At 38.8% G+C, this 27,316-nt stretch overlaps 1 protein-coding gene across 1 annotated transcript; it reads left to right on the top strand.

The window, feature by feature from the left end:
• Positions 1–1,051: 1,051 nt before the first annotated feature.
• Positions 1,052–26,975, top strand: ZNF484 (zinc finger protein 484). The gene is given in 7 exon segments (XM_006209261.4): positions 1,052–1,176; positions 9,391–9,435; positions 16,563–16,689; positions 16,975–17,070; positions 19,373–21,552; positions 21,554–21,716; positions 25,052–26,975. Coding segments are annotated over 5 exon segments (2,508 nt in total). The 5' UTR covers positions 1,052–1,176; positions 9,391–9,420; the 3' UTR covers positions 21,644–21,716; positions 25,052–26,975.
• Positions 26,976–27,316: the final 341 nt, after the last annotated feature.

The following is a 27,316-nucleotide window of genomic DNA, read 5'->3' as shown; positions in this document are numbered from 1 at the left end:
ACCTTAGCCCGTCTGCCTTCTTCTCTCCACATTTCAGAGCCTTCTTGTGTTTGATTTCCTTGTAATTTCCAGCCGAGTTAATTGTGCTTAGAGGAATGAATAGGGGAAAGTACATCTATTCCATCTTTCTGGAAGAACAGAATTGTTGTGAGAATTGTATGAGGCAGTGATTCTCAACTAAGGGTGAAAGTGCCCCCCCCCCCATGGAGCATTTGGCAAAGTCTGGAGACATTTTTGGTTGTCACAACTGGTTGGTGGGGGTGCTGCTGACATCTAAGTGAGTAGAGGCCAGGGGTGCTGCTACACACCCTACAGTGCACAGGATGGCTCCCCATAACAAAGAATTATCCAGCTCAAAATGTTAATCGTGCCAAGATTGAGAAGCCTTGGTGTGACTTTGGGAAAGGAACTTATGCTCTACAGTGCACCATTTATCATTATCATCGTAAGAGAAAAAAATATTTACATGTGTTTGAGCAAGCTACCTCCTTGGATCAAAGGGTTTTTTCCTTGTGGTTTTACATCAGTGTATGACAAGAATCTTCTATGCTATAGGCTAAGAGAGTTTTAGCTTCCATACTGTAAGCAGAGCGCACCCAGCACAGCCCACTACACACATGAGGCAGCTTGTAAATGCCTACTATCCAGTGCACAGCAGAGCTTTTCAATCCAAAAAGGCCTCCAGATCTTTTAAATAGCAGAACTTAAGGAGAATACGAAGAGGATGACATTAATAGAAGCCTCCAAGCAGGTGAATGAGAAATAAATATTCTAAATACAAGTCTCAGGCTTCAGCAACATTTTCCAGTTGCCAGTCTGGCCTGAGGAGGCTTCAGAGGAAACAGAGAACCAGCTCTGCCTTTCCTCCCGTCAACCCTTAACTACACAACCTACATCCCTTCAACATGGCCGCCCACAGGCCTGCGTGACTGCACAGGCGCCGCCATATTGGCATCAAGTCTAAGCCTTTACAGCGGACGGGGGAGGGGCCAGCACAGCGCCATGTTGAGTACTGGCGGCTTCCAGCACAGAAGCCACTGCTGAGCATGCGCACACCCAGGCGGCGCCTGCGGAATCCCGGAGGGACAGGGAGGGATCGAGCAAGAGGAAGTGGGTCCCGTTGTAGTTCTTGGGATTAAGTGACCACTGTCCTGAAAGAGCTTGGATGAGGAGCAGGTGAGTGCGGGGAGCATGACGGGGCTGAGTGAAGCGGGGGAGGGGCTCTGGTGGCCGCGAGGAGCTTTCGGGTCAGTGATGGAGGCGGTCAGTAGATGAAATAACGGGGGCGGGTGGCGTTTTAATGGTGGCTTCTCGGAGGCTTGATAGAGTGTGTGGGGTCTTTAATGGTGGATCCGCGGAGACTTGGGGTGGGAGTGAAGCGGTCTGTGACGGTGGATTCCCAGGCAGAGAGATGAGGCTTGTGAGCTCTTTGATGTTGCATCCGTGGGCGGATTCCTGGAGTCTGCGGGGCGCAGCTGGGGAGAACAGCCGTGGGGCCCGGGTAATGAGGGATCTGAGGGCTGAGGGATGCTAGATCCTCACTGATTTCCTCCCATATGCTTACTGGTTTGTTTCTATTTCTGATTTTTTTTTTTTTACTGTGAATAGAAATAATAAATAATCATAATGGAAACAGAAAAGAGTTTTATTTGAGTCAAACTGAGAACTGTAGCCCAGGCGACAGCTTCTCAGAAGGCTCTGAGAAACAGCTAGGTTGAATCATGGTTTTCAGCATAGTCTGATACCTTAGCAGAACAAAGAGCATACGTCAAACCTGACATGGGTGTATTCCTTCAAGGTTTCAAAGGAGACAGATCTAGTAGGTACACAGCGAGACAGCAGGACCCTGGTGTCTGGGAAGGGAGCCTTACCTTCCAGGGAGTGTTAACGCTGGATGCTATAGAAAAGGAGTTAATTATTCTTATCTTTGAAACAGACATTCTTTATCTTAAAGGTTAAAGCAGACATGCTGTGTGTGTTTGACAGGCAGTTTTAGTTTGTACAAAATTCAGGTTGGAACATGTATAAGCCAAAATGACTTCCCCGTATCTCAATAGATGAATTTTTTTTATCATCATGGTACATTTTACCAGATATTTAAAAAATATATTGCCGTGAGATTGCATATACATTTCAGTTTACCTTAGTTTCATCCCTTCTGTATCCAGATTAGTATCTACTTTGTCATTCGTAATATTTATGTATCATTTTTTCTCTCTGTTTTTTATTATCAGGCAACTCCAGATCTATTTTATTGGCCATTTGAAATACCGATTGTGTTTGTACTGTCTACTCTTTTTATCCTTTTCTGTTTAGATAATTTATCTTTTTTCTCCATTTGATGTAAATTGTCATCCTTACCCTTACCTTCCCAGTCTTTTACTGGCTATGTTTAACCGTACAAAGTTTCTTTTAAATACATCTTTATCTTTGAAATGTATCATTTCAGTTTGATGTTCCACTTTGATCCTGAGTTATTTGAGTTTCTTCATTCCCACATTATTAAGACATGTTTTTAATTGCTTGTTTTAATATTATTGAATTGTCATGAACTGTAGCCTGCAAAGTCTCAACTTTGAAAAATTTATCAAGATTCTTTGAAGACAAGTTACACAAGGTGCATTGAACTTTGTTCAATGGATATAAGAGAAAGTGTAGTCTCAATTTGTATGGTGCAAACTTCTCTTTATGTATATTAAATATAATCCAGGTGATTTCCAGGTCTTTCTCTTTCCTATTTTTGGTCTACATCATATTCTAAAAGACATGAAATAATCATCTCTAACTAATACTTCACTGTAGTTCTGTGTGCTTTTTTGCTAACTTTATTTGTGTGTGTTTGGGGAGACGCCATACATACACCTCATAGTTAATGTATTTTGTATCACTTTTTTCTCATATTGAATGCTTTTATTATAGGACCTCTCTTTTCAACAAAAAGCAATTTCAGCCTTGAATTTCTCTTTGATATTTGTATTGTCATTCCTGCTTTCAGTTTCATTTTATTTGGGTGATTTATCTTTGCCCAGAGCTTTATTTTATATTTGTATTTGTATTGTTTAGGTTAACTACTTGTAATGGAAACATTTTGGTTTTTTCAAATCTAACCTATAACCTAGTCTTTGTTTGTTTGTCAATAGGATATTTTACCTTTTCAGTTTAGTGTGATAATGATTTACCTGATTTTATACTTTCCATTTTAATGTTTACTGTTAATTTTGACTCATTATTTTCTGCTTTTTCCTCTTCATACTTTTATTGAATTGATGAAATTTCTGTTCATTGTTTCCATCTACACCCAGATAACTTTTGTTTTTTTCCTGACATAATTAGAAATGTTTTGTCAGTGGATAGTATTATTAATTTTCTGTTTAATGGCCTCCTTATCATATCATCATTGTCCTTTTTAATAATTAAAAATCTCTTGCAAAGATTTTTGCTGAAGAGTATTTTTCTATTTGAGATTTCTCACCTGATTCATTCAATACTTTTGTGGGTATTTTCCTCAGATGATGAAGGGAATATTCTGAACTGCTTTTATTTCTGAAAATGTCTTTCTGTGGCCCTAATAGAGAAGTGGTCTTTCAGATGATACTTCTGGCATCGATCATTTCGCTTTCATTACTGCAAATGAAGCATCTTGATTTTCTTAATTCTTTCTCTGCAAATAATCTGTTCTTTCACACATGCTTTAGATTTAGAAGTGTTTTAGATTTTAAAATTTATCTTTAAAATTCAAGAATATTCCTAGATTCGTTCATTGATTGAGTCCCATCCTGTGTGTGTGTGTGTGTGTGTGTGTGTGTGTGTGTGTGTGTCTGAGACAGTCTGTCTGTGTCTGTGTCTGTGTGTAAGTTTGCAGAAAAGGTTGATGGTATGTATAGGCCTAATGAGTGGAGTGGGTAGTGGGAGGTGTGCTTGGCTGATTTCTCAGGGCCCGCTGCAGGTGCAGTGTGTCTGGAATTGAAGTCTTGGGATCCTTGAAGGAGATGCTTAGTGGTAGTGTGGGCAAAGAATGTCACCTGCCATGTCAGTAAACAAAGGATATTGTGGCCACCAAGCCATCAGCCACTGCAGCTGCTCCTGACAGTGCACCTCGAGGGGATTCAGGATGGAAAAAACCAGGATACTGGCCCTAGGTAGTTAAGGTGCACATCAAAGGGATGATTTCAGTGAGTCCAGACTCTTGCGTCTTCCCATCCATAGAAAAGTGCTAAATTCATTAACTTGAGAGGTCTGGATTTTCTTTAATCAACAGTAATCTTTTGATGTTCTGACTACTTGGTTTTGTTTATTTATTTGTTTGTTTGTTTGTTGCAAAAAGTCCTATATATCCTGGCTCCTTTCTTACCTCTTTGGAAAGTCCCTCAGAACTCTCTGAGAGGCTGAATCCTGGGCTTCAGTCCTCAGCGGCTCCCCTGAATAAAAAATAATTCTCACCTTTTAGGTTGTGCCTTTTTTCTCCCCAGTGGAGACAGTGGTGATAAAGGTGTGGAGGCCAGTTATTGGTACGTGTGGTATTGTATTATAATAAGAAGGATATATTTTGGTTTTCATCCACCATTCCCAGTGCATAGCTCCTGACACCTTTGTAATTTCCTAAGTGATAAGGGCCATAGGGGTGTCTTTTGTTTCTGGCTCCTGAAATAGCTCCCGAGGGATAAAGGTGAAATGGATGCTCTTTGTTATAAATAATAAGTTCCTTTCAACCCCACCTGAGTTTATGTTGATGAAGTGACATTTGGAAAGCCTCTAGAGAATCACTGGGTGGGGGCTGGTTGCCAGGAGAACCAACCAAGTTATTAAGAGTTTTGGAACTTGAAACCCACCCCCTGGCTGGAGGTTGAATCAGTCACCAATGGCCAATCATTTAATAAATCATCTGTACATACTGAAGCCTCCACAAAACCCCAAAAGGATGGAGTTTAGAGAGCTCCTGGATTGAACACGGGGAGATTCCGGGAGAGTGGTGCACCTCTCGTGGCATATCTCGCCGTATACGTCTCTTCAATCCGGTTGTTTCTGAGCTATATTCTTTTATAATAAGTGGGTAATCTAAAAAGTAAAGTCGTTTCTTGAGCTCTGTGGGCTGCTCTAGCAAATTCACGGACCCCTAGGAGGGGGTCCTGGGAACCTCTGATTTATGGTCGGTTGGCCCAAAGCACAAGTAACAACCTCAATTTCATTGGCACCTGAATTTGGGGTGGGCACAGCCTTGTAGGACCGAGCCCTTAACCTGTGGGATCTAATGCTAACTCCCAAGTAGGTGGTGTAGGTGGTGTCAGGATTGAGTTAAACTGTAGGACACCCAGCTGGTTTTGTAGAGTTCCTTGAGACCCCTCCCCCAACACACACACACACACACACACACACACACACACACACACACACACACACACACACACACACACACACACACACACACACACACACACACACACACACACACACACACACACACACACACACGAGTTGAGCCTTGAGGCTCTGGGATCAGGGACTGCAGAATGAGTGACTGGGGTCCCTGGGCAGCAGGACACGGGAACCAGTGGTTCTGAGGTGTGAGTAACGGGCCCTGGGGTGAGGTCAGTGTACAACCATCAGCAGCTGTAGCAGGCAGACTGAGGAGCGGGGGCGAGGAATTAGGTGCCAGAGCAGGTGATGACTTGAGGGACCGGTGAAGTCAGATGAAGTATGAAACAGTCAGTAACTGTGTTCTAGGTGGGTTACTGATTTTGTAATAGTGACAGTAGCCACTATTTAATGAGTGCTTATGTGCCACTCATGGGCCCAATGGTGATCAAGTACTATAAAATTGGTTTATTTCTCTTCAAAGTATAAAAAGGAGGAAACTGAGACTGAAGTAAGTCCCTCAGACTGTCACAGCTGGAAGGTGGAAGAGCTGGGGTTCAGATGTTCCTTGATTCGGTTCCACACCTTTTGTCTCCCCTGTGCCACACTGTTAGATGCACTCGTGGGAGGACAGCCGAGAGGCTGTCACCGAGTGGCACGCTCCCTGCCAGGAGCCCCCTGTGTTTCTGCAGAGCTCTGAGGGCAGACCACTTAGTTGAGCCTTTGGGATCTTTTTGTCAGACTCCAGCCAACCTTGGCCAATAATCACTGGCAGCCTTTGGGTGTTCATTCAACTCCTGGGAAGACTGGCGTTCTAAGATAACACAGAGGTGAGGCCCAGGATGAACATGCCAGCCGAGGAGAGCTTGTCCCAAAGACCCCTTACCCAGCTCAAATCCTGCTTCTCCAGGGATGTGACAGCTCCTGTGAGCGGGGAGGGGGAATCCCAGACGCAGGAGATTTCTCAGAGCTGGACTTGCTAAAACAAAGCATGATCTTTTGCAATGTGAAAAGTACTGGGCCGGTGCCATGTTCTCCAAGGCTTTTCCCTGTAGTGGGAAAGGATTTATTTTTTAAAAATTTTTATTATAGAAACTTTCAAACTTACACAAAATCAGAGAAAATACTGTAATGAAGCCCCAGATGCCCTCATCACCCAGTCTCAGTAATAATCAACCATTTGCCACTATCGTTTCACCTGCTCTTCCCACCTGTTTTGTTTTAGTGAGAATATTTTAAAGCAAATCTTGGATACCGTGTCATGTCACCCACGAAACTTCAGCATGCAAATCCAACTGATGTGGGCAATTTTTTTTCCCGCATAGCCAGCAGGCCATTACCCACCCAACGAAAGTTACATAGCTCCCTCATATCATCTGAGACTCAATCTGTTAGTCACAGATTATTGTGGATGAAGAAAGTCACCTGCCGTGTCAGTAAACAAAGGATGTTGAGACCATCAAGCCATCAGCCACTGCGGCCACCCCTGACAGTGCACCCCGAGGGGACTCAGGATGGAAAAAACCAGGATAGTGGCCCTAGACAGGGAAGGTGCATGTTAAAGGAATGATTTCAGTGGGCCCTGACTCTTGCATCTTCCCATCCATAGAAAAGTGCTAAGTTCATTAACTTGAGATGTAGATTTTCTTTAATCAACCGTAATCTTTGATGTTTTAACTACCTGTTTATTGTTTCTGTTTTGTTTCATTTTGCAAAAACTCCTGTATATCCTGGCTCCTCCTTTCTCTCTTTGGAACAGTTCCTCAGAGCTGTCTGAGGGGCTGTATCCTGGACTTAAGTCCTCAGCAGCTCCCCTGAATAAAAAGTAATTCTCAGCTTTTAGATTGTGCATATTATTCAGTCAATATTATCAAAAAATGACTTTTTAAACATTTTTTCTATGAAAATCTAAAAAATACAAATGTACAAAAAGTGATGTAAATGTTCCCCGTTTACCCATCAATTTCCACAATTACCGAGTCACAGTCATTTGTTATCTGTCCCTTCTTCCAACACTTTGCCTTTTCTGTTGGATTATTTTGAAGCAAATCTCAAACATTTTGTCATTTTACCCGTATTTCAATATATCCAATTATTTTAATAAAAATAGCCACAGGGCTATTATCACACCGTAAAAAATTATAATACATTTTAAAATACCATTTTATGTTGATTGAATTGGTAGGTAGATTTAGAGACTCGATCAGATTCAGGTTTCTTTTTTGTTTTTTGGGGAGCAGGTCTACTTCCCAGGCGATATTGTGTACATCAGGAGGCACGTAATGTCTGGTTATCTGTTTTTGTGATGTGAGCAGCCGCTGATGCCTGTTTAGATCCATTTTTCATTAGGGGTGCAAAATGGACATTTTTCCCATTCCTTCACTTGTAGCCAGAATAATTTATATAAATAGTGTTTGATTATCCTAAATTCCAGCAATGTAAGAAAGTTAGTAGAGATGCTTGACTCTTGCATTTTTTTTGTTTGTTTGTTTTTACAAGTTTGATGGTTTGATTCACTAACAGTTTCCAGAGGTTCTAGAGAAGTTCTCTCTCATGATCTAGATGGCAGGTGCACAAGCCTGAAAAATAGGGAAAAGTGCTGAATACCTAATATCCATGTGCTTTATATAAATTATACCACACAGAAGAAAATCAGCAAAGAAGTAACCCAAAATTTGTTTATATTAGAAAAGTGTATTTAATAGAAATACCTCTAATATAAAAGTTAGAAGCAAAAGTAAATTTTAAAAGTCCATCATAAAAAAATATTGGGGAGGACAAGTCTAGGGTAAAAGGGACACAGGGGCCAATGCATGAGCCTTGATTGGAAACTGCTTCCAAGAAAACAGCAAGAAAAGGTGTTTCTGGGGTAATTGGGAATTTCAGATATGCGCTGAATATTAAAATGATATAGAATTGCTAATAATTTTCTCAGGTGTGATATTGATCTTTTAGGAGACTTATGTGATATATTTAGGAATGAAATGTCATGACAACTGCAACTTTCAAAAGGTTCAGCAAAAAAAAGATACAAATGTATACATATACTCAGATATTCATATATGTATGAATTTACATGTAACTTTATGTGTATCTAGAAAGATTAACCAGGAATGACAAAATACTAATTGTTGGAACCAGATGTAAAGTATATGTGTGTTTCTTGTACAAACAATTCAACTCTCCTTTATGTTAGGAAATTCATTAAAAAAAAATCAGAAAGCAATGGCTTCAGTCAGCTAAGTGACTCAGCTCAGGTCTTAAGGTTTGTTTATTAACTAGAACCAAGTTCATTTGCTATATTGTAGCTAAGACAGAGTTTCCACTGACAGGTCGCTTTTAAGAACTGTAAGCAAAGAACAGTGAAAAAGCTAGAAGTCTCCCTTTCTGGTCTTTATGGATATTCTCGCTACTTGTGATGGGCTAGTCACAGAAGCTCGGAACAAAAATCGTTATATTCTTTAAAAACAGTTACTTTGTCTTTGACCAGCAAATAAGAACATAAGCATTCAAATTACCTATAATTTTACCATCACCCAAATATTATATCTGTTAACATGTTAGTGTATTTCCTTCCCGGTAATTCACTCTGTGTGCGGGAATGCATTCCTGTTATGTGTGTATGCGTGTATGTGTTCATGCGTAGGTACACACAAACTGTTCAATGAAGATGGAATCATACTGTTTGATACATCTTTTTATTCTTGGCCGTTAACATATTTTTCTACAGTGGTTTAATTTTTTTAACAGTGGTTAATTTTACAGACTGTATCTTTTGGATATCCTATAAAGTATTTAAGCTGTCTACAATTAATTAGGTATCAAGATGTTTCTAGCCTTTTTTTTTTTTTTTGGTGTTAGCTATGCTCTGGTAAAACTCCTGCATTTAAATTTTTGTGTAACACAGGATGATTTTTTATAATGTAGTTCTAGAAATAAGTTTTTGGGTTAGGTGCATGGACACTAAATGATGTTTGTGTCTACGTGTGATACGAACTCCATTCTCTTATCTGTCCCTCTGTCAATCTGTTTTCTCAGATCTCTGCCCTTTTCCCAGAAGAACCAGAAATGACCAAGTCCCTGGTGAGTTCTTACTTGTTCATGTGTTTACTTGTTGCTTTCTTTATTTTCTAGTGGATTTTAGGAGGCATCTATTAACCCATACAGTAAGGTGGACAAGTATAAATAAATAAAAACTAAGATCAGAGAAAATAAAGACTCTCAACTCCAAGTCAAGCTTGGATTATAGATATATGTGAGTTGTGTGGCTTCACAGTTAGGAACTTTGGACTGTAAAATTGTCTCTGATCTTCCTGAAAGACACAACAGTAAAGGGAATGAAACACATGGTTTATGTTGTTGAGAAGTAATGCGTTTCACCTATTGTAGACTTCCTGCTTCTTGGTATTTGAGAAAAATTTTGATAGATCTTCAGATGAAGGGAAACAGAGCAGTGACTTCAGCCAACCTGTTAGAAGTGCACTAGCAGGTTCTGTCCTGCTGACTTATAAACCGGTGCTTCTCACACTTGCTCATGACTTCAGATTCTAATTTAGTGGGGCTGGGACTCCCATGGGGTGTTAGTGCTGCTGGTCCGAGGACCACCTTGTGAAGCAACGTTTTGCGTTTTATTATGAATGAGTGTTGAATTTTGTGAGATGCTTTTTCTGCATCTGTTGAGATGGTCAGGTGATTTTATTTCTTCAGCCTGTTGCTATGAAGATTACATTGATTGATTTCCAAATATTGAACCAGCCTTGCAACCTCTGAATAAATTCCCCTTGGTCATAACGTACACTTCTTTTTATATATCTGTATTTGCTAATATTTTGTTAAGGATTTTTGTATCATATTTTTGGGGGATATAGACCTGTTTTTTTTCCTTTGTTATTGCTATGTATGGATGAAAGTCTCAAACCCACACCTGGCTTTTTTCCTTTTCCACACCAGAGTGTGAAGGGGCACATTTGTTCAGCCAGGCAAAAGTGGGAATCTAAGCTACTCCCTGGTTTTTTTCTGATGGTTATGTGATCAGGCCCAAAGGTTTTTTTTTTTTTTTTGGTTTTTTAATCAGTTATGTTTGGCTGGAGTACGTTTTGTCTAAAACTTTCCTGTCTTTCTAGGTTGCCCCTTTCCTGGTCTTTTAGCTAAAGAGAGCAGACTTATTTTTGTTTTTTTCACGTGCCCTTGTTGGCGTTTCTGGGTTGTAGGATTTTTCTAGTACCTGGTCAGGGCAGTATGAGTCAGCTGACTTCAGGGAACGCGTGCTGTGTAGTTCCTTGGCTCCTGAAGCCCCTAGACAGTTGGCCTTTTTTTCTTTAACCTTTCAGAGTCTTCCTAGGTTTGTTTTATGGAGAATGTCTGTGGTTTCTAGATGTATCTAGTGGATGAACAGGGACGAGTGCGTCTACCCCATCTTTCCAGGAGTCGAAGTCAGTTCACTGATTTTTTTTTAAAAAAAAGAGTTACTTATATATTAAGCATATTTTTCTTATTTTTTTTAAATTGTATTTACCTCTTTGTTCTTTGCATCTTAACCTTTAAAAGTAAATATTTAATTTTGGGTATCATGGAAATTATACTTGTATTTACTGAGTCAAAAAGTTTTTTGAGGCTTCCTAGAAGAAACAGCTGTCATCTGCTCTCTTACCCCTCGAATTCCAGTTTCTCAAAGGTCACTCTGAACTCAGTTGAACTAATTCATTTAGTATTTGCTTTCCTATGTCTTAATAACATGTTTATATTTGTACCTCTTGGTTTTCAGTTTTAGGTGGTATCTACTGACTTAGCACAATGAAAAATAAGGTTTTAACTCTCTTTTAGACACTTAAGCCTTCAACACTCACATGCACATTTCTTAGGTCCCCTCCTACTTAAATAGGTATATTATAATTTGGGGTAAATCAATAGGCTGTATTTATTATTATGGTTATTTTAATTCTCTCTCAGTTAAACCATTTATTTTACCTTTTATGCACTATTATTGTGTCTTACCTGGAATTAATTATTGTTTGGTTTAATCATTTGTTTCATTTTCCGTATTTGGATCACTAATTGAACTCCATATTCTTCCCAGGTATATATATGTCTTCTCAATATGTTAAAGTACACTAGCTAATAGCAGTCACAGTAATCACAGACGTTAACATCGTGCTTAGTATATGCTGGGCACCGCTAACGCGCTCTATGAACTGATTTAATCACACCGCTTTACAGTATCTGTAATCATTATCCTCATTTTACAGGGGAGGAAACAGACCCACAGAGAGCTTAACTAACTTGCCCTAGATCACACTGCTAGTCAGTGGTGAAGCCAAGAGTAAAACCCAGGCAACTGGGCTCCAGAATATAGGCTATTTATTTGAGCTGTTGGAAGAAACTTCCCTTGGCGTCTTTGACCTGCTTGAAGTTGCTGTCTGTTGGATACTCATCCACTGACTGGGGGTCTCCTCTTAGCGTGGTGCTAGGAATTCCTTTCGCGTCCCTTGAGTGTTGGATCTCTTTTCTGGCTCTTTCCTGACTTATGCTTTCATTTTTAGAGAATATTATCCAGTAGCTCTCTAGAAAGTGTGTGTGGAAAGTAAATTTTTTGAGACCTTGCATGTCTGGAAATATTTTTATTTTACCCTTAATAATTTCACAGCTAATTCTAGATTGTAAATCATTTTTACTTAGAATTTTTTTTTACATTTTTTATTGATTCATAATCATTTTACAGTGTTGTGTCAAATTCCAGTGTTCAGCACAATTTTTCAGTCATTCATGGACATATACACACTCATTTAAGCTATTGTTTTTTACCTTTACCATCGCACTTTCTCTTACTGGATGTGGTAAGCAGAATAAAGGCCCCCACAGGTGTCCACGTCCTGATCCCTGGAACCTGTGAACGTTACCCCACGTGGCAGAAGAGACTTTACAGATGTGATTAAGTTCAGGATTTTGAGGTGAGGAGGAGATTGTCTGGCTTATCTAGGTTGGGTTGGGGGGCAGTGTAATTACAAGGGTTCTGATAATTGAAAGAGAAAGGCAGGAGGGTCAGAGTCAGGGAGAGATCTGAAGATGCTACTCTGCTGGCTTTGAAGATGCAGGAAGGGGCTATGAGCCTCCAGAAGTTAGATAAGGCAAGGAAATGAGTTCTCCCTTATAGCCTGCTGACCCGATAAGACCCATTTTCAACTTCTGACCTTCAAAACTGTAAGATAATAAATTGTGTTGTTTTAAGTGTGTTGTAACTTGCTGCAGTAGCAATAGGAAACCATTACAGGTTTTGGAACCTGGAAGTGGAATGATGCTGTAACAAATACCCCGAAATGGGGAAGTGGCTGTGGAATTTGGTAATGGACAGAAACTGAAAATTTTGAAGAGTGTAATAGCAAGAGGCAAGGTTTCCTTGAACAGACTGGTAAATTGAAATAGGGCTGTTAACTCTGAGAGGGGAATCAGAAGGAAGTGAGGAGCACGGTAGAAAAAAACCTGTTTTGTTTCAGAGAATACCTAAGTTATTATTAATATCAGACTATTGATAGACATAGGAGTGTTATTCCTTTAACAACAACGAAAAAGAAATAGGAATGTTAAAGATGCTGCTGGTGAAGACTCAGAAGGAAATGAGGAACATGTTACTGGAAGCTGAAGGAAAGGACATCTCTATTATACAGTGGCAGACAGTTTAGTGGAATTTTGTCCTGTAATTATGTGGAAAGTAGATTTGTTAGTGATGCACCTGGATTTCCCTCTGAGGAGATTTTCAAGGGAAAGTTTGGAGATGTAGCCTGGTTTCTGCTTCCTGCTTATAGTAAAATGTGAATGTTAAGAGAAAGAGATCGAAGGAAGAACTGTTGAGCAAAAAAGAATTAGACCTGATGATTTGGCAAATTTGGGGGCTATCAAGATGCCAGAAGACACTGAAGTTAGTTTCACTATCAGGAAAGTATGCTCTTGAGAGAAAGCCAAGGGTGCAGGTAGATGCTTTATATATTTTTCTAGGTTTTTAGGTAATTAACAGGAGGAATAGGGCGGAATGCACTTAACTCATTTTGTTTTTTTTTTCTTGAACTGGAAGTCTCAGTCTTTGCTGTTAACTTGATTGTTTGGTTTATTTACATTTAATGTAATTACTGATATATTTGAATTTGTATATCCAGTTTTATTCATTTCATATTTCATTTATATTTGAACCATCTGTTGATTTTTCTGTTCCTTTCTTGACCTTTCTTTCAGTCAAAATTAAAATTTTTACTTTGTTAACTTGTTTGTTATATATTCTTTTGTTTCCCTAGATGTTAGAATATTCATCTTTGACTCATTATTATTTCATCCTCTTGTCAATAGCTGTTACAGCACCTTAATTCCACTTACTGCTTCTCATTTTTGCATTATTATTTTCATACATTTAATTCTACATAAATTTTAAAGTTCACAGGATACTACTGTTACTGTTTTTGTATAGTCAATATTTACAGTTTTGTAAAGTGGGGTTTGAGAAGCTTCTTGAATCTTTGAGTTGATATCATTCACCATTACCTTTTCAAATATTGCTTATGCCTCATCTTTATCTTCTCAGACAACAATATGTTATTCCTTTTCACTGCCTTACATGTGACACGTCACATGCTCTTGTGTTTATTTTCATTAAAAAAACCTGTCAATATCTTGTGGTAACCTGTACTGAAAAAGAATATGAAAACAAATATATGTGTGTATATGTATGGCTGAACTATTGTGCTGTACACCAGAAACTGACACAGCATTGTAAACTGACTGTACTTCAACTAAAAAAAAACCCCTCTGTGGGTCCGTTTGGATATTTTCCATTTGCTTGTCTTCCATTTCAGTCATTCCATATTCCGCTATTTAAAATTTCTCAGTTCTTAATTTTGGATACTGAATTTTCATTTGATTTTTTTTATTATAAGTCCCATTTCCCTAATGAAATTCTCCATCTTTTCATCTTACTCTAATCCTCTGTAGAACTGTTTCTATTGATTTTTTTTTCCCCTCTGGTTTGGATGTGTGGCCCTGTCTTTGGGCAGGCGAAGGATTTCTTTTATTGTATCAAACCGTGGTTAAAGCATTGTAGAGGATCTAGGTTATGGTCTCTTTCTCAGAGGACTCATTTCTCCCTCTGTTGGCAGGCAGAGTGGAGAGTGAATACCTTTATCCGGTCAGGCACAGTTGAATCAAGGCTGAGTAGAAGCCCTAGTAAGAGTCTGCCTCTGGGTCACTCTGGCCATCCAGGATTTTCAGCTAAGAGCCCGGTTTGTCCACTGTGGACCCTCCTCCTTGCAAATGCCGACTCTGTTTTCTTACCAGACTACTAAAATTTTGCTTTGCTTTTCAGAGGCTGTCTACTTAAGTTCTTAGTCTTCTGTTCATACAGCCTGAGAATTTGGCAGATGTCCGGGGTGGGGGGGGAACTGGCCGTGTGTTTGAGCTCCCCTGGTTTCTCTGTCACCCAGCCGTAGCCTTCTGCTGGTCCAAAGCTGGATTCTTACCGTTTGCCCACACCCAGAATTGATAAATACTCCCAGTAAAAAAGTGGCTACATACATCAGATTAAATCTTCAATGTTCTCTAGAGAGTCTTAGCCCCTAATAGCTTTCCAGCACTTTCAAACAGATGGTTTCAGAATTTCATCTGGCGTTTATAGTTTTTCTGGAAAGAAGCACTGGATTGCCACAAGCTATTATGTGCCATCTGGAAATAACAATGCCTCAAGAGGGTCCTCGTCACATATCATGTAGTTTGCCCATTTAAAGTGTGCATTCAATGGTTTTTAGTATATTTACAGAGTTGTTCAACCTTTACCATAGTTTTAGAACATTTTCTTTCCCTGCCCCATCCAAACTCATACCTTTTAGCTGTCACCTGCCAAATCCTCCCATTGCCCCTAGCCCTGGGCAACCAGTAATCTTTCTTTCTCAGTGGGTTTGCCTGTTCTGGACATCTCATATAAATGGAATCATACAATATGTGGTCTTTTGTGATTGACTTCTTTCACTCAGCATAATATTTTCAGGATTCATCCACATTGTAGCATACATCGTACTTCATTCCTTTCTGTGGCTGAGTAATATTCTCTTGTATGGATATACCACATTTTACTGAATAATATTCTCTTAATACCACATTTTAAAATTCATCATTAGTTGACATACATTGGCTAAAGATATTGAGAACCTCTCTTGTGCTTTTTGGCCATTTGTGTATCTTCTTTCGAGAAATGTATATTCAGTTTATTGGCCCATTTTTAATTGGATTGTTTATCTTTTTACTGAGTTACAAGAGTTCTTTATATATTCTAGATACAAGTCCTTTATCCGATATGTAATTGCAAACATTTTCTCTGAGCCTTTGGGGTTGTCTTTTCACTTTCGTGATAGTATCATTTTAAGCAAAGTTTTTAATTTTGATGAAGTCTGATTTATCTGTTTTTTTCTTTGGTTGCTTGTGCTTTTGATTTTATATCTAATAAATCATTGCTACATCCAGCATCACAAAGATTTACCCTTTAGCTAAAGTGTAAGTCCTTTTGAACATTTAGGCCTTTTGATCCATTTTGAGTTTGGTTTTTTTTTTTTTTTGTATGGCATGAGGTAAGCATCCAACTTCATTTTTTTGCGTGTGGATGTCCACTTGTCTCAGCACTATTTGTTGAAAAGACTATTTCTCCCCTTTTAAGTTGTTTTGAGACCTGTGTTGAATCGTCAGTTTACTATAAATATGAGGGTTTATTTCTGGATTCTTGGTTACATTCCATTGACCATTTTTCGAAAAAGGAGCCTATTTTATTCATCTTTTTTAAAGAAAGAATAAACTTACTCAGTAGGTTGCTGAGTTCAGTAAAATGAAAGGCTGAATATACTTCCTTTTTTAAGAAAAGTGTTAATGAAATATGGCGTACATAGAAAAGAAGGCACATATCAAATGTGTGCAGCTTGATACATTTTCACAGCTTATTCTTTTGTAACCAGTACACAAATAAAGACTAAACCAAAACCCAGATTAGTATCAGAACCACAGAAAGAATGGCATAATATTTTTAATATTTCTTTTTCCCTTGAAAATAATAATGTAAAATTTAGGTATTTATTGGGAACCTTATAGGTTGTATCATGTTAAAAATTTATTAAAAATAAGTTCCTAAATGTCTTGTTCTTGTCCCGCAATCCTGACTCCTTACCCTGAAGAGGCATGTGTTTTTCCAGGGATCAGTGTCTTTCAAGGATGTCACTGTAGACTTCAGCAGGGAGGAGTGGCAGCAACTGGACCTTGCTCAGAAAAGCCTATACACGGATGTAATGCTGGAAAACTATTTCAACTTGATCTCAGTGGGTAAGCACAGCTCTGCTGGGCAAGGCTGTATCTCATTGAGTGTATTTTCTTTCTCAGTGGGATCTCTGACAGCTGTGGGATTTCTGAGGCATGTGGGACTTCCAAAGATGGCAGGACATCTGAAGTATGTAATACTTCTGTCCTGATTTTGTCCTGTATTCTTAACAATTTCTTCTGGGTATTATGAGTCTACTTCCGTTTCCCTATGAACTTTTCTGAAAAGTAAATGGAGTGCTTTATTGTATGGCGTCTGAAATCAAGTCTTCTGTCACTTCCTCTTGCTAGGGTGTCAAGTTCCCAAACCAGAAGTCATTTTCAACTTGGAGTTGGGAGAAGAGCCGTGTATGTTGGATGATGGAACCTCCAGCCAGAGCTGTCTAGGTGAGTAGGAAACCAAAGCGTAGGAGACAGTGGAACTGAACTGAAGTTGTACCGGCAGAGGCTGGCAGCTTTGAAGTGCTATTAATATGATGTTTCTCTAACATCCTGAACTTTCGGAACCACATGGATAGAGTTGATATTGGCCCCTTGGAAATCTAAACGTCATCCCCACTGCAGGCTGCTTCCAATATCGGTGTATTTGCTTGACTTCTTTAAAAAAATTTTTTAATTGAAGTATAGTCAGTTTACAGTGTTGTGTCAGTTTCTGGTGGACGGTGTGCTTGCCTTTTGAGGAGGGATGTGCTACAGCTACTCATGGTTTTTGCTTGTTTTCCCTTTTTTTTTTTTTTTTTTTTTACCTTTTTTATTCTTTTTACCTCCACCAAGGTCTTAAATCCTTTTCTTGCTCATTCAGATACTCATAGATTTGCTTTTGCAGGGGTGGAGTAAATGGGGTTGTTTGTTTGTTTGTTTATTGAATTTATTTTTTGAATGGTGGTGATGCAGGAAAACCAGATGTGGCGTGTGAGGAGGGCCGTGTCCCAGGTCTTGGTGGAGCCCCTGGGACGTGCCCTGCCAGGTGTGGGTCCTTGGCTTCGCACAGGGAAGAATTCAAGAGTGAGCCACAGTTGAGTAAAGGTAGATTTATTTAGAAAGATACATACTGCATAGAGTGTAAGGCAGGAGAAAGGCAAGGAAAGAGGTGTGGGAACTGGATGGTCAGGTTAAAGTCAAAGTAGGTTCATGCTCCATAGACAGAGCACAGGCCGTCTCCGAAGGGGGTGAGGGAAAAAGTGCAGCCAGGCACGGTGTTGCCAGTTTTTATGGGCTCAGTAACTTCACACGCCTACAGGTGGGACCATTCCAGCTGCCCTGGGGAAGGGGCTGAGAGTACCAGGAACTGGGCCACCGCCCACTCTTTGACCTTTTGTGGCTAGCCTTGGAACTGGCATGGCGCCTGCGGGCGTGTTATTGATCATGCTAATATGTTATGATGAACATATAATGAAGCTTAAGGTCTACTAGAAGTCATACCGACCACCATCTTAATCCTCAAGGCCAACTGATAGTTGAATCTTCTGTCATTTTGGTGTTAATTGCTGTCATTCCTTGAATGGCTGTGCCCTGCCCCCTTCCCTCCTGTCTTACCAGGTCTTCGTTGAGTCCAAGTGAGGGTCCTTGGCTTCGCACAGAAAAGAATTAAAATGCACGTCATAGTTGATTAAAAGTAGATTTATTTAGAGAGGTGTACACTCTGTATGCAGAGTGCAGGCTGTCTCAGAAGGCAAGAAAGAGAGCGGCCTTGGTTTGCTCTTTAAAAAAAAAATTACTGTGGGTCACACTACTGCCTGTTTCTTTTCATTTTTCTTCAATGCTTCAGAATTGTCTTCTAGAGATGGCCTTAATTTACCGTCTCACACGCCTCTCTCACTGTTGACCTTGAGAGTGCCATTACTTGCCTTTGGGGACAGCTTTTCGTTGTATGTGACGTTAGTAATTATGCTTTCTGACATTTTCTTCTGTCGACTGAAATAAATGCACAACTTTCAGTCCCTGCTTCGGATGAGTTGGCCCTTTCTTCTGTTACATGCTTCCAGTTAGGTGCATGTATCTGCCCCCCAAACTGAGCATAAAGAATTGAATTATAGACATTTACTCTTTGTAATGCTAAAGCTCATTCAGGATGGCTGATGCTACAGTAGTTTTCTGTACATAAATAAATTGGTGTTTCGAGCACACTGGCTAATAGGGGAAAGAGAAAGCTGGGAGATTAGCGAGGATTTATAGATGAAGGATACTAAGAATCTAGACTTAGAAATACTTCTTTTCAGCCACATAGTTTGTCCCTTTGTTCTTCTGACACCTTATAATGTAGTTTTGGTTTGAATCTCATCTTCCCCAGTTACTAAATATTTGGTTTGGGCAAATTACTTAACTCTTCTGTGGCTCAGTTTCCTCATCTGTGAAATAGGGACAGTAGTAATACCAACAGCAAAGTATTGTGATGATGTTTAAATGAGGTGACATAGAGCTTAGAATAATGCCTGGCATGTCTAAATGCTAGTGTTTATCATACAGTTAAATGTAACATAAGTGCTCGTTTTATTATTGCATATTATTATATATAAAGAGATTATAACACATCTAGTCATTCATGTTTTATATATTTATCTATATTTATTATCCTATTTATATAGAACCTCTCCCATTTCTCTGTGTTTTACCTTAAATCCACTTTGTGTATTGTCCCTCCTACATTCTGTTAACTGTTCTTTTGTGTGTTTTATTTTTTCTTTTTTAGATCAGAGTATTGGTTTCGAAACATCACAACAGGGGATGTCTGAAGAAGTTTCTGTCCATTTTGAGAGAATGAATCTCTTCACAAGAGATGACCCATACTCCGTTCTAGAAGAATTGTGGCCGGATGGTGAACAGACAGGGAAATGTGAGGAAAACCAGAACAAACAGTTAAGTCATGTCACCTCCATCGACAAAGACACACTAGCTAATGAGGACTATGAATATAATGACAGTGGGAAAATATTTCATGTAAACACATACCTTGTTCCTCGAAGAAGAGGACTCCATAATTATGACTCATTCCGAAGGAGTTTGAAGCCAATTGTAAGCTTATGTAGTTGTAATAGAAACAGTGCAACAGAAAATTTTGATGAAATTATTCAATATGGTAATATTTTCCCTCATGTGAGTTCTCATGCAGAGACAAATACCTGTGAATATAACCAGTATAAGAAACTGCTGAGTCAAATGCAAGTTCTCATTCAACATCAGAAAATTTATGCTGGGGAGAACCTCTGTTTCTTTTCTGATTTCATAAAACTTTTCACCCATAAATCACACCTTTTTGCACATCAAAGGATTTATGCTGAAGAGAAACATCATGAGTGCAGCAACTGTGAGACAGTCTTCTCTCAGAAGCCCCAACTTGCTGTGCCCCAGAAGGTTTATACAGGAGCGAAACCCTTTATATGCACTGAATATGGGAAGGACTTTTCCCTCCGTTCAAACCATGAGGAAACTCACACTGAAGAGACTGCCTGTAAATGCAGTGCGCATGGGAAGGCCTTTATCCAGAAGTCAGATCTGTTCAGACATCAGGGAATGCGTCCCGGAGAGAAAAAAACCTATGAATATGGTGAATGTGGGAAAAATGTGTCTCAGAATTCAAACCCCAATGGACATAAAAAAGTTCGTACTGGAGAGAAACACTTTGAATGTACTGAATGTGGAAAAGCTTTCACTAGGAAGTCAACACTCAGTATGCATCAGAAAATCCATACGGGAGAAAAACCCTACGTATGTACTGAATGTGGGAAAGCCTTTATCCGAAAGTCCCATTTTATTACACATGAGAGGATTCATACTGGAGAGAAACCTTACGAATGCGGTGACTGTGGGAAGTCCTTTATAAAGAAGTCACAACTCCATGTGCATCAGCGAATTCACACAGGAGAGAATCCCTTTATATGTTCGGAATGTGGGAAGGTCTTCACCCACAAGACCAATCTCATTATACACCAGAAAATTCATACTGGTGAGAGACCTTATAGATGTACTGAATGTGGGAAGGCCTTTACTGACAGGTCAAATCTCATTAAACACCAAAAAATTCATACTGGGGAGAAACCATATAAATGCAGCGACTGTGGAAAATCATTCACCTGGAAGTCCCGGCTCAGGATACATCAGAAATGTCACACTGGAGAGAGACATTACGAATGCAGTGAATGTGGGAAGGCGTTTATTCAGAAGTCAACACTGAGTATGCACGAGAGAATTCATAGAGGAGAAAAGCCCTATGTTTGCACTGAATGTGGGAAAGCCTTCTTCCACAAGTCCCATTTTATTACACATGAGAGGATTCACACTGGAGAGAAACCTTATGAATGCGGTGACTGTGGGAAGTCCTTCACTAAGAAATCGCAGCTCCATGTCCATCAGCAGATTCACACGGGGGAGAAACCCTACAGATGTGCTGAATGTGGCAAGGCTTTCACTGACAGATCAAATCTCTTTACACACCAGAAGATTCATACTGGCGAGAAGCCCTATAAGTGTAGTGATTGTGGGAAGGCCTTCACCCGGAAGTCAGGCCTCCACATCCATCAGCAGTCTCATACTGGGGAAAGACGTTATGAGTGCAGTGACTGCGGGAAAGCCTTTGCAAGGAAGTCGACACTAATTATGCATCAGAGAATTCACACAGGAGAGAAACCTTACATTTGTACTGAATGTGGGAAGTCCTTCATCCAGAAGTCGCACTTAAATCGGCATCGGAGGATTCACACTGGAGAGAAGCCCTATGAATGCAGTGACTGTGGGAAGGCCTTTATTAAGAAGTCACAACTCCATGAACATCATCGAATTCACACAGGAGAGAAACCGTACATGTGTGCTGAATGTGGAAAGGCCTTTACCATCAGATCCAATCTTATTAAACACCAGAAAATTCATGCGAAACAGAAATCCCGTAAATGCAGTGACTTTAGGAAAGCCTTCAGCTGGAAGCCACAACTCGGTATTCATGAGAAGCCTGACGCTGGGGAAGTAGGATGCCTAATGCCACAGTCATGGCGTGGGGATGCAAAGTTGTGAGAAGCTATAGCTTGACTGAGAAGCAAGAGGTAAGGAAAGTCAACTTTGTCTGGTCAGAAGTATGAGTGCATGGCTGATGCCCAGCTCTGCATGTAGGGGGAGACAGACGTACTTAAGCAGCGTATTGCGGCCATGCTTGGTTACTTGACAGACAGGGGGATTGTCAGGGCTCCTGCAAATGATAGTGCACATGCAAGGATTTGACTTGGCAGTTTTTCCTGTTTCACATTTTGGATAAGCAGCTTTATAAAATCAAGGCTGTTGAATTTTTCATGGCCTGGGTAGCAAAAATATTCAATGTTTTGACCAAAATACTTTCTTAATGAATAGAGTTCTGAGAAAAATCTTCATTGTCCAAGCGCCCTAAGGACACTGAGATCAAGGCAACAGTGCAGACAGTTGAGGTCTACAGTGAAGAGAAGCTAGATGTTTTTGTGAAAATTGACATTAAAGGTATGACGAAAGGACTCTACTTTTTTTTCTTTTCTTCGGGAAGTCATTATTATTTATTGTTTATAATGTCTATTATTGTGGGATATTTGGATTAATAAATTTTAAATTTACAATTTGGCTTTGAGATTGGCAAATTGGACCTGAATATTCACAGGTAACCAGCCATTAGGTCACCAGTATATTCCCTTGTTTACTCATTCCCTGCCATGGCAGCAGGTCACTCACGCCCAAGAAGTATAAAGTGCTCCCAGCCTGTTTCCCAAAAGTGGTCAGTGATGGGTAGGCAGCCGCCCCATAGAATGCTTGTCACACTAGAACTGGCCCTGAGACCATGGGACTTGGCCACGGGTTAGCATCAGCGCTCTGGCTTCTCACCCTCTTCTGCAGACACCTGTATGTTTTACTGAGTTGTGTTTGAAAAAGAGCCAAATTTAGAAAGTGGGTTTTAAAACCTAGAATTCGTCCCTTTCAATTTTGTTAATACATTCTCCGCGTATTTGTTACGTGCTTAGTTTACTATGAGACAGTTGCCTTGCATTTCTTAGCAAGCGTGAAATGAGCTTGTTTTCCTGAAAGATACAATACGGCTGCACATTTGGGTGAGCACTCCTGTCTCGTCTCAGGCTCCGTCAGTGAATCTGAATCGGTTGTGTTTTCAAATCGTCTATATTCTTAGACTTTTTTCTTTTATTCTGTCAGGTACTGGAAGAAATACATTCTAATCTTCCAGAATAATTGTGAATTTGTCTCTTTTTCCGAGCTGCCAGTTTTTGTTTCTATATTTTAAGTCTTTGTTTTTACATACATTCAAATTTAAAAGTGCTCTACTCTTCCTGGTTAATTGAAATTTAATCATTATGAAATGTCCCCTTTTTATCTCTAGTGATGCTTTTTGTCTCAAAATTTGCTGTGTAAGATATTAATACAGTATACATACGTCACTTATTAAAGGCTAATGTAAATTAGTATTCACACTACTTTCTGTATCAGGTAAATAGTTAGAACATTATTCCCTTCTTGACATATGGTATTGGTGTCATATATTTTAGTTCCATATGTAGTTGACATGCTCAATCATTGCTGTTTCAGAGTCAGCGTTCATTTAAGTTAATCCACATATTTACCTTTTTCATTACTTTTTTCCCCCTTCTTGTCCTTTAAGTTTCCTTCTAGAATCTTTTTTTTTTCTCCCCTAACTGAAGAACACCCTTTAGTGTTTCTTTTAGTGTATGTTTCCAGGTGACAAATTCTGTTTTTGTTTGTTGGAAAATGTCTTTATTTTGTTTTCATCTTTTAAAGGTATTTTTACTGAGTATAGAAGTGTCAACTGGCAGTTATTTTCTATTAGTATTTTGAAATATTTTGTTATGATTTGTTCATCGTTTTGTTGAAAAGTTAGCTTCCAATCTAATTACCTTTGAAGGTAATTTGCTTTTTAAAATTCTTTTCTCTCCTTTACAATTTATGTCTTAGGCTGTCAGCAGTGGGACAGTGAGATGCTTAGATATGATGTTCTGTGTATTTATCCTATTTGGAGTTTGCAATGTTTTTTACAATCTGTACCTTAATGGATTTTTTTGTTTGGTTTTTTTTTTTTTGCACATTTGGGGAAATCTCTAGCTATTATTTATTCAAATGATGCATCTATTTCATTATCTTCCTGTGCTTCTCCTAGTGATGACCCGACTGTCCAGGTCCTGTTATCCCTTTGCTTTGGTGGTTGTTTCTCTTGGGTTTTGATGATGTCTTGTCTCCTCATGTACCTGGTGATTGTAAATCAACTGCCTAGACACTGTATGTTAAAAATTGTAGATGTAATTAGACGGTCTGGATGATACCATCATTTAGAGAGGATTTGCCTTTGCTTCTAACACGTGCAGGCTAGGAATACAAGCAATCCCTGATTGCCTTCCTCCAATCACATATTGAGCTTATTCAAAACTGGGCTTCAGTCCCTGTGAAGGCTTGTCTATTTTTTTTTCCTGCTCTTATTCCTAAGGGATACCTCCACTGACTTAACAAATTTGGGAGATCTATCAGCCCCTCCTCCTTAGAAGGAACTTAATTCTATTATTTGTCCTTTAGTCCCACAAATTTGTAAAAAAAACAAAACAAAACAAAAAACAAACAAAAACAAAAAAAAAACTGTCTTAAGCCTCTCTTGACCAGTATTTGCTTTAAGAATTAGCAAACACTTTTTAATCAAGAGTTCCAAATTCCAGAGGTTATATCTTATCTCTAAACTTATTCCTGCAGTTTCTCACCTCTTTGGTAGCTCTCCAATGCTTGCACAAAATTAAGTGTGTTTCGTACTTTCTTCCACTGTTTTCAGTTCTCGGAGCGCTGATACAGACCACCTGCTCTGCCATTAGCAGAAGTTTTCAATTCACTGAGCTAACTATTCCTATTTAAGGAATGCAGAGTCTGGAAGTATATTTTTTAAATTACCAGAACTTTCCAAACTAACCTAAAAATGAAAGTGCTCTGATTTGCAGTATTACTTTACTCTTACTTTTTGTTGTTGAAAGCTAAGGCATTCACTCTTCTGTTAAAGGCTTTATAAACTTTGATATACACAAGAAATTTACTTCTGGTGGTGTCAAGTTGTATTATGGTAGCTGCCAAACTTTAACGAAAGGAGGAGACTGTCTAAGAGCCTCGCAGATTTCTTTAATAGTATTTTTTTCCCCTTTGGATAATTAATAGAAAATTAAGTTAATGAAAATTGGTGTTAAGATTCCAGGGATTTGAAAATAACATGATTCTCAAGCTTTTCGTTCTCAGGTACATTAATAAAATACATTTCTACTTTACGAAGCCAAGAAAAAAAAAATAAAGAGCTACTTTACCTTTTGTAAATACACTATTAATCTCTAGGGGAAAGTAAGATTTTTTTTTTGTTGACTTCCAGGTATCTCAAGAGGCACTTGGGAATTGGTTGAGGAATGGATGATGGGAAATTATCAGTGGAAAATGAGAGCTAAATCTTAAATAGGCGAACTTCAAGGTCAGTATGGATTGACTGGGGGCAATGTGGGATACGGACTTGACTAGGAAAGTAGTATGAGTTAGCCATGTCTTTTTATGCCAGTACTATGATACAGTTCATTTGTATTTACAGCAAAACTATTTTAAGACAGTTATACAATATACATTTTTTAAACGCACTTTATTTAATTTTTCATGAAGGAATCTCATTCTGTGAATTCAGTAAATGTAGAAAACCTTTACTCAAGCCAGTATTTAATTATGCGTCAGGGTCTACGGCCATACCACCCTGAACGCGCCCGATCTCGTCTAATTATGCGTCAGGTAATTCATAGGGGAGAGGACTTCTTTTGTCTGATTAAATATGGGTAGCACGCAGTCACAAATAAATACTTTGTTATGAAACTCATTTTGGAGAGAAAAACCTATAAAAGCAGTGACTGAAAGACACTATACCTGAAAGTTATCAGAAAACTTCTGCTAGAGCAAGATGAATATATTAAATATGGGAATAGCTTCATTCAGAAATGTTTTCAGTATTCAGTATTTATACACGAGTAAAACTGTGTATTTCTTGAAAGTGAAAAAGTCTTCTCACCAAAATCAGAACCAATTATAAGTTACTCATACTACAGAAGAGCCCTATGATTATTGTATATTTTATGTCAAAAAGTCTTTGTCCATGAGTTATAGCTTACTGGGTATTAGGTAATTAACACATCATTTTCTTCAAATGCCATAAAATTCATACTGGGAAGAAACTATATTTGATACAGTGGAAGAAGCCTTTCTAGAAGCAAATAACACATGAAATATTATTCACTTTGTTTATTGGTTTAATTTCACGCCCATGTCTCTAGAACCTGTGGGGACAAATACACCAGTCCAATGGTCACCTTTCTTTTAATTAAAAAATATATATATTTAGACACCCATGCACACACTTAAAACTTTGATAAACATGACTTATATTTTATCTCTTGAATTTTGTACTTTCTCCATTCACCAACTCCAGCCATCAACAGTCAACAGATAAGCAGTGTTGATGAACTTATTGTAATTTTTTTCTTTTTACTCAAAATCACGTAAAGACACATACATATGTTACCATGTGCTCATATATATGAGTGTGTTTCCATTGTCTTAAACTGGGATTATATCATATACACAGTTTTGCATCTTTTGCTCTCCACAGTACTATCAACAACTGAAGTGTCCATGGTATGGGCATGCCATAATTTGTTCCAACACTTTACCACTGTTTATTCACATTTTTGTCACTAGGAAAAGTGATCTGATAACCATCTTCAAGAGGTGACATAGCATAAGGGGTTAGTGGACAGGCATAACCATACCCTTACCTACTGGAGCTTTTTTTCCTTTTTTTCTTCCCTGTAACATACTTCTTAGTGAGACTGATGGACTGAACAGTGTTTTCTCATTTTAATAGAAGTTGCTAAATTTCTCTGGAATAGGACTAGCATTTTGTATTTCTAACACTAGTATAAAATGTGCCCTTCCCCTCTGTTAAACATAGCTGTTACTTTTTAACTTTGAAGAGTTTTATGATTTCAAAGTGGTAACTAGTTTTATTTTAATTTGCATATTAATATGCCTCTTTAAATGTTTCTTAGCCACTTACTTTGCTAATATGCAAGTTGCCTTTATAAGCCATTTATTCATACATTTTTCTTTTTGGATTGTCTTGTCAATTTGTGACAGCTTTTTATATATTAAAGGTAGTAACTCCTTTAAAAAAAAAACCCTATTGCTTGTCCCTTGACCTTGTATATATTTTCCCATTCCCATTTTATTTTTTACGTGTTTAAATACGCCCATGTATTCTTTTGCAGTTTCTGAATTTCTAGTCTTAGTTAAGCTTCAAGTATTATAAGATTTTTAAGTGTTTGTGCGTTTTTTGGTATATCTTGTGTATCTTTTGGGGAAGTGATTGATGTTTTTCTTGACTATGGATGGACAGTTGTAGGCACTGTTGGTTTGCTGAGCAATTCCAGGACTCCTCTCTCACTACTTCATTAGCATCTTTTGAAGCTGATAGCGGCCAAGGGAACTGACTCAGGCCAGGAGAAGCCAAACACTGGTAGTTCTGGGGAAACCTTTGCTTTCTTAAGAAAAGGGACAGACTTAGCTGCTGCCATCAATTTACCCTTCCTGCCTTGTATGTGAT

Source organism: Vicugna pacos, chromosome 4 (assembly GCF_048564905.1).
Source record: "Vicugna pacos chromosome 4, VicPac4, whole genome shotgun sequence".
Classification (NCBI taxonomy): domain Eukaryota; kingdom Metazoa; phylum Chordata; class Mammalia; order Artiodactyla; family Camelidae; genus Vicugna; species Vicugna pacos.
This window is presented reverse-complemented; position numbering and strand designations above follow the sequence as displayed.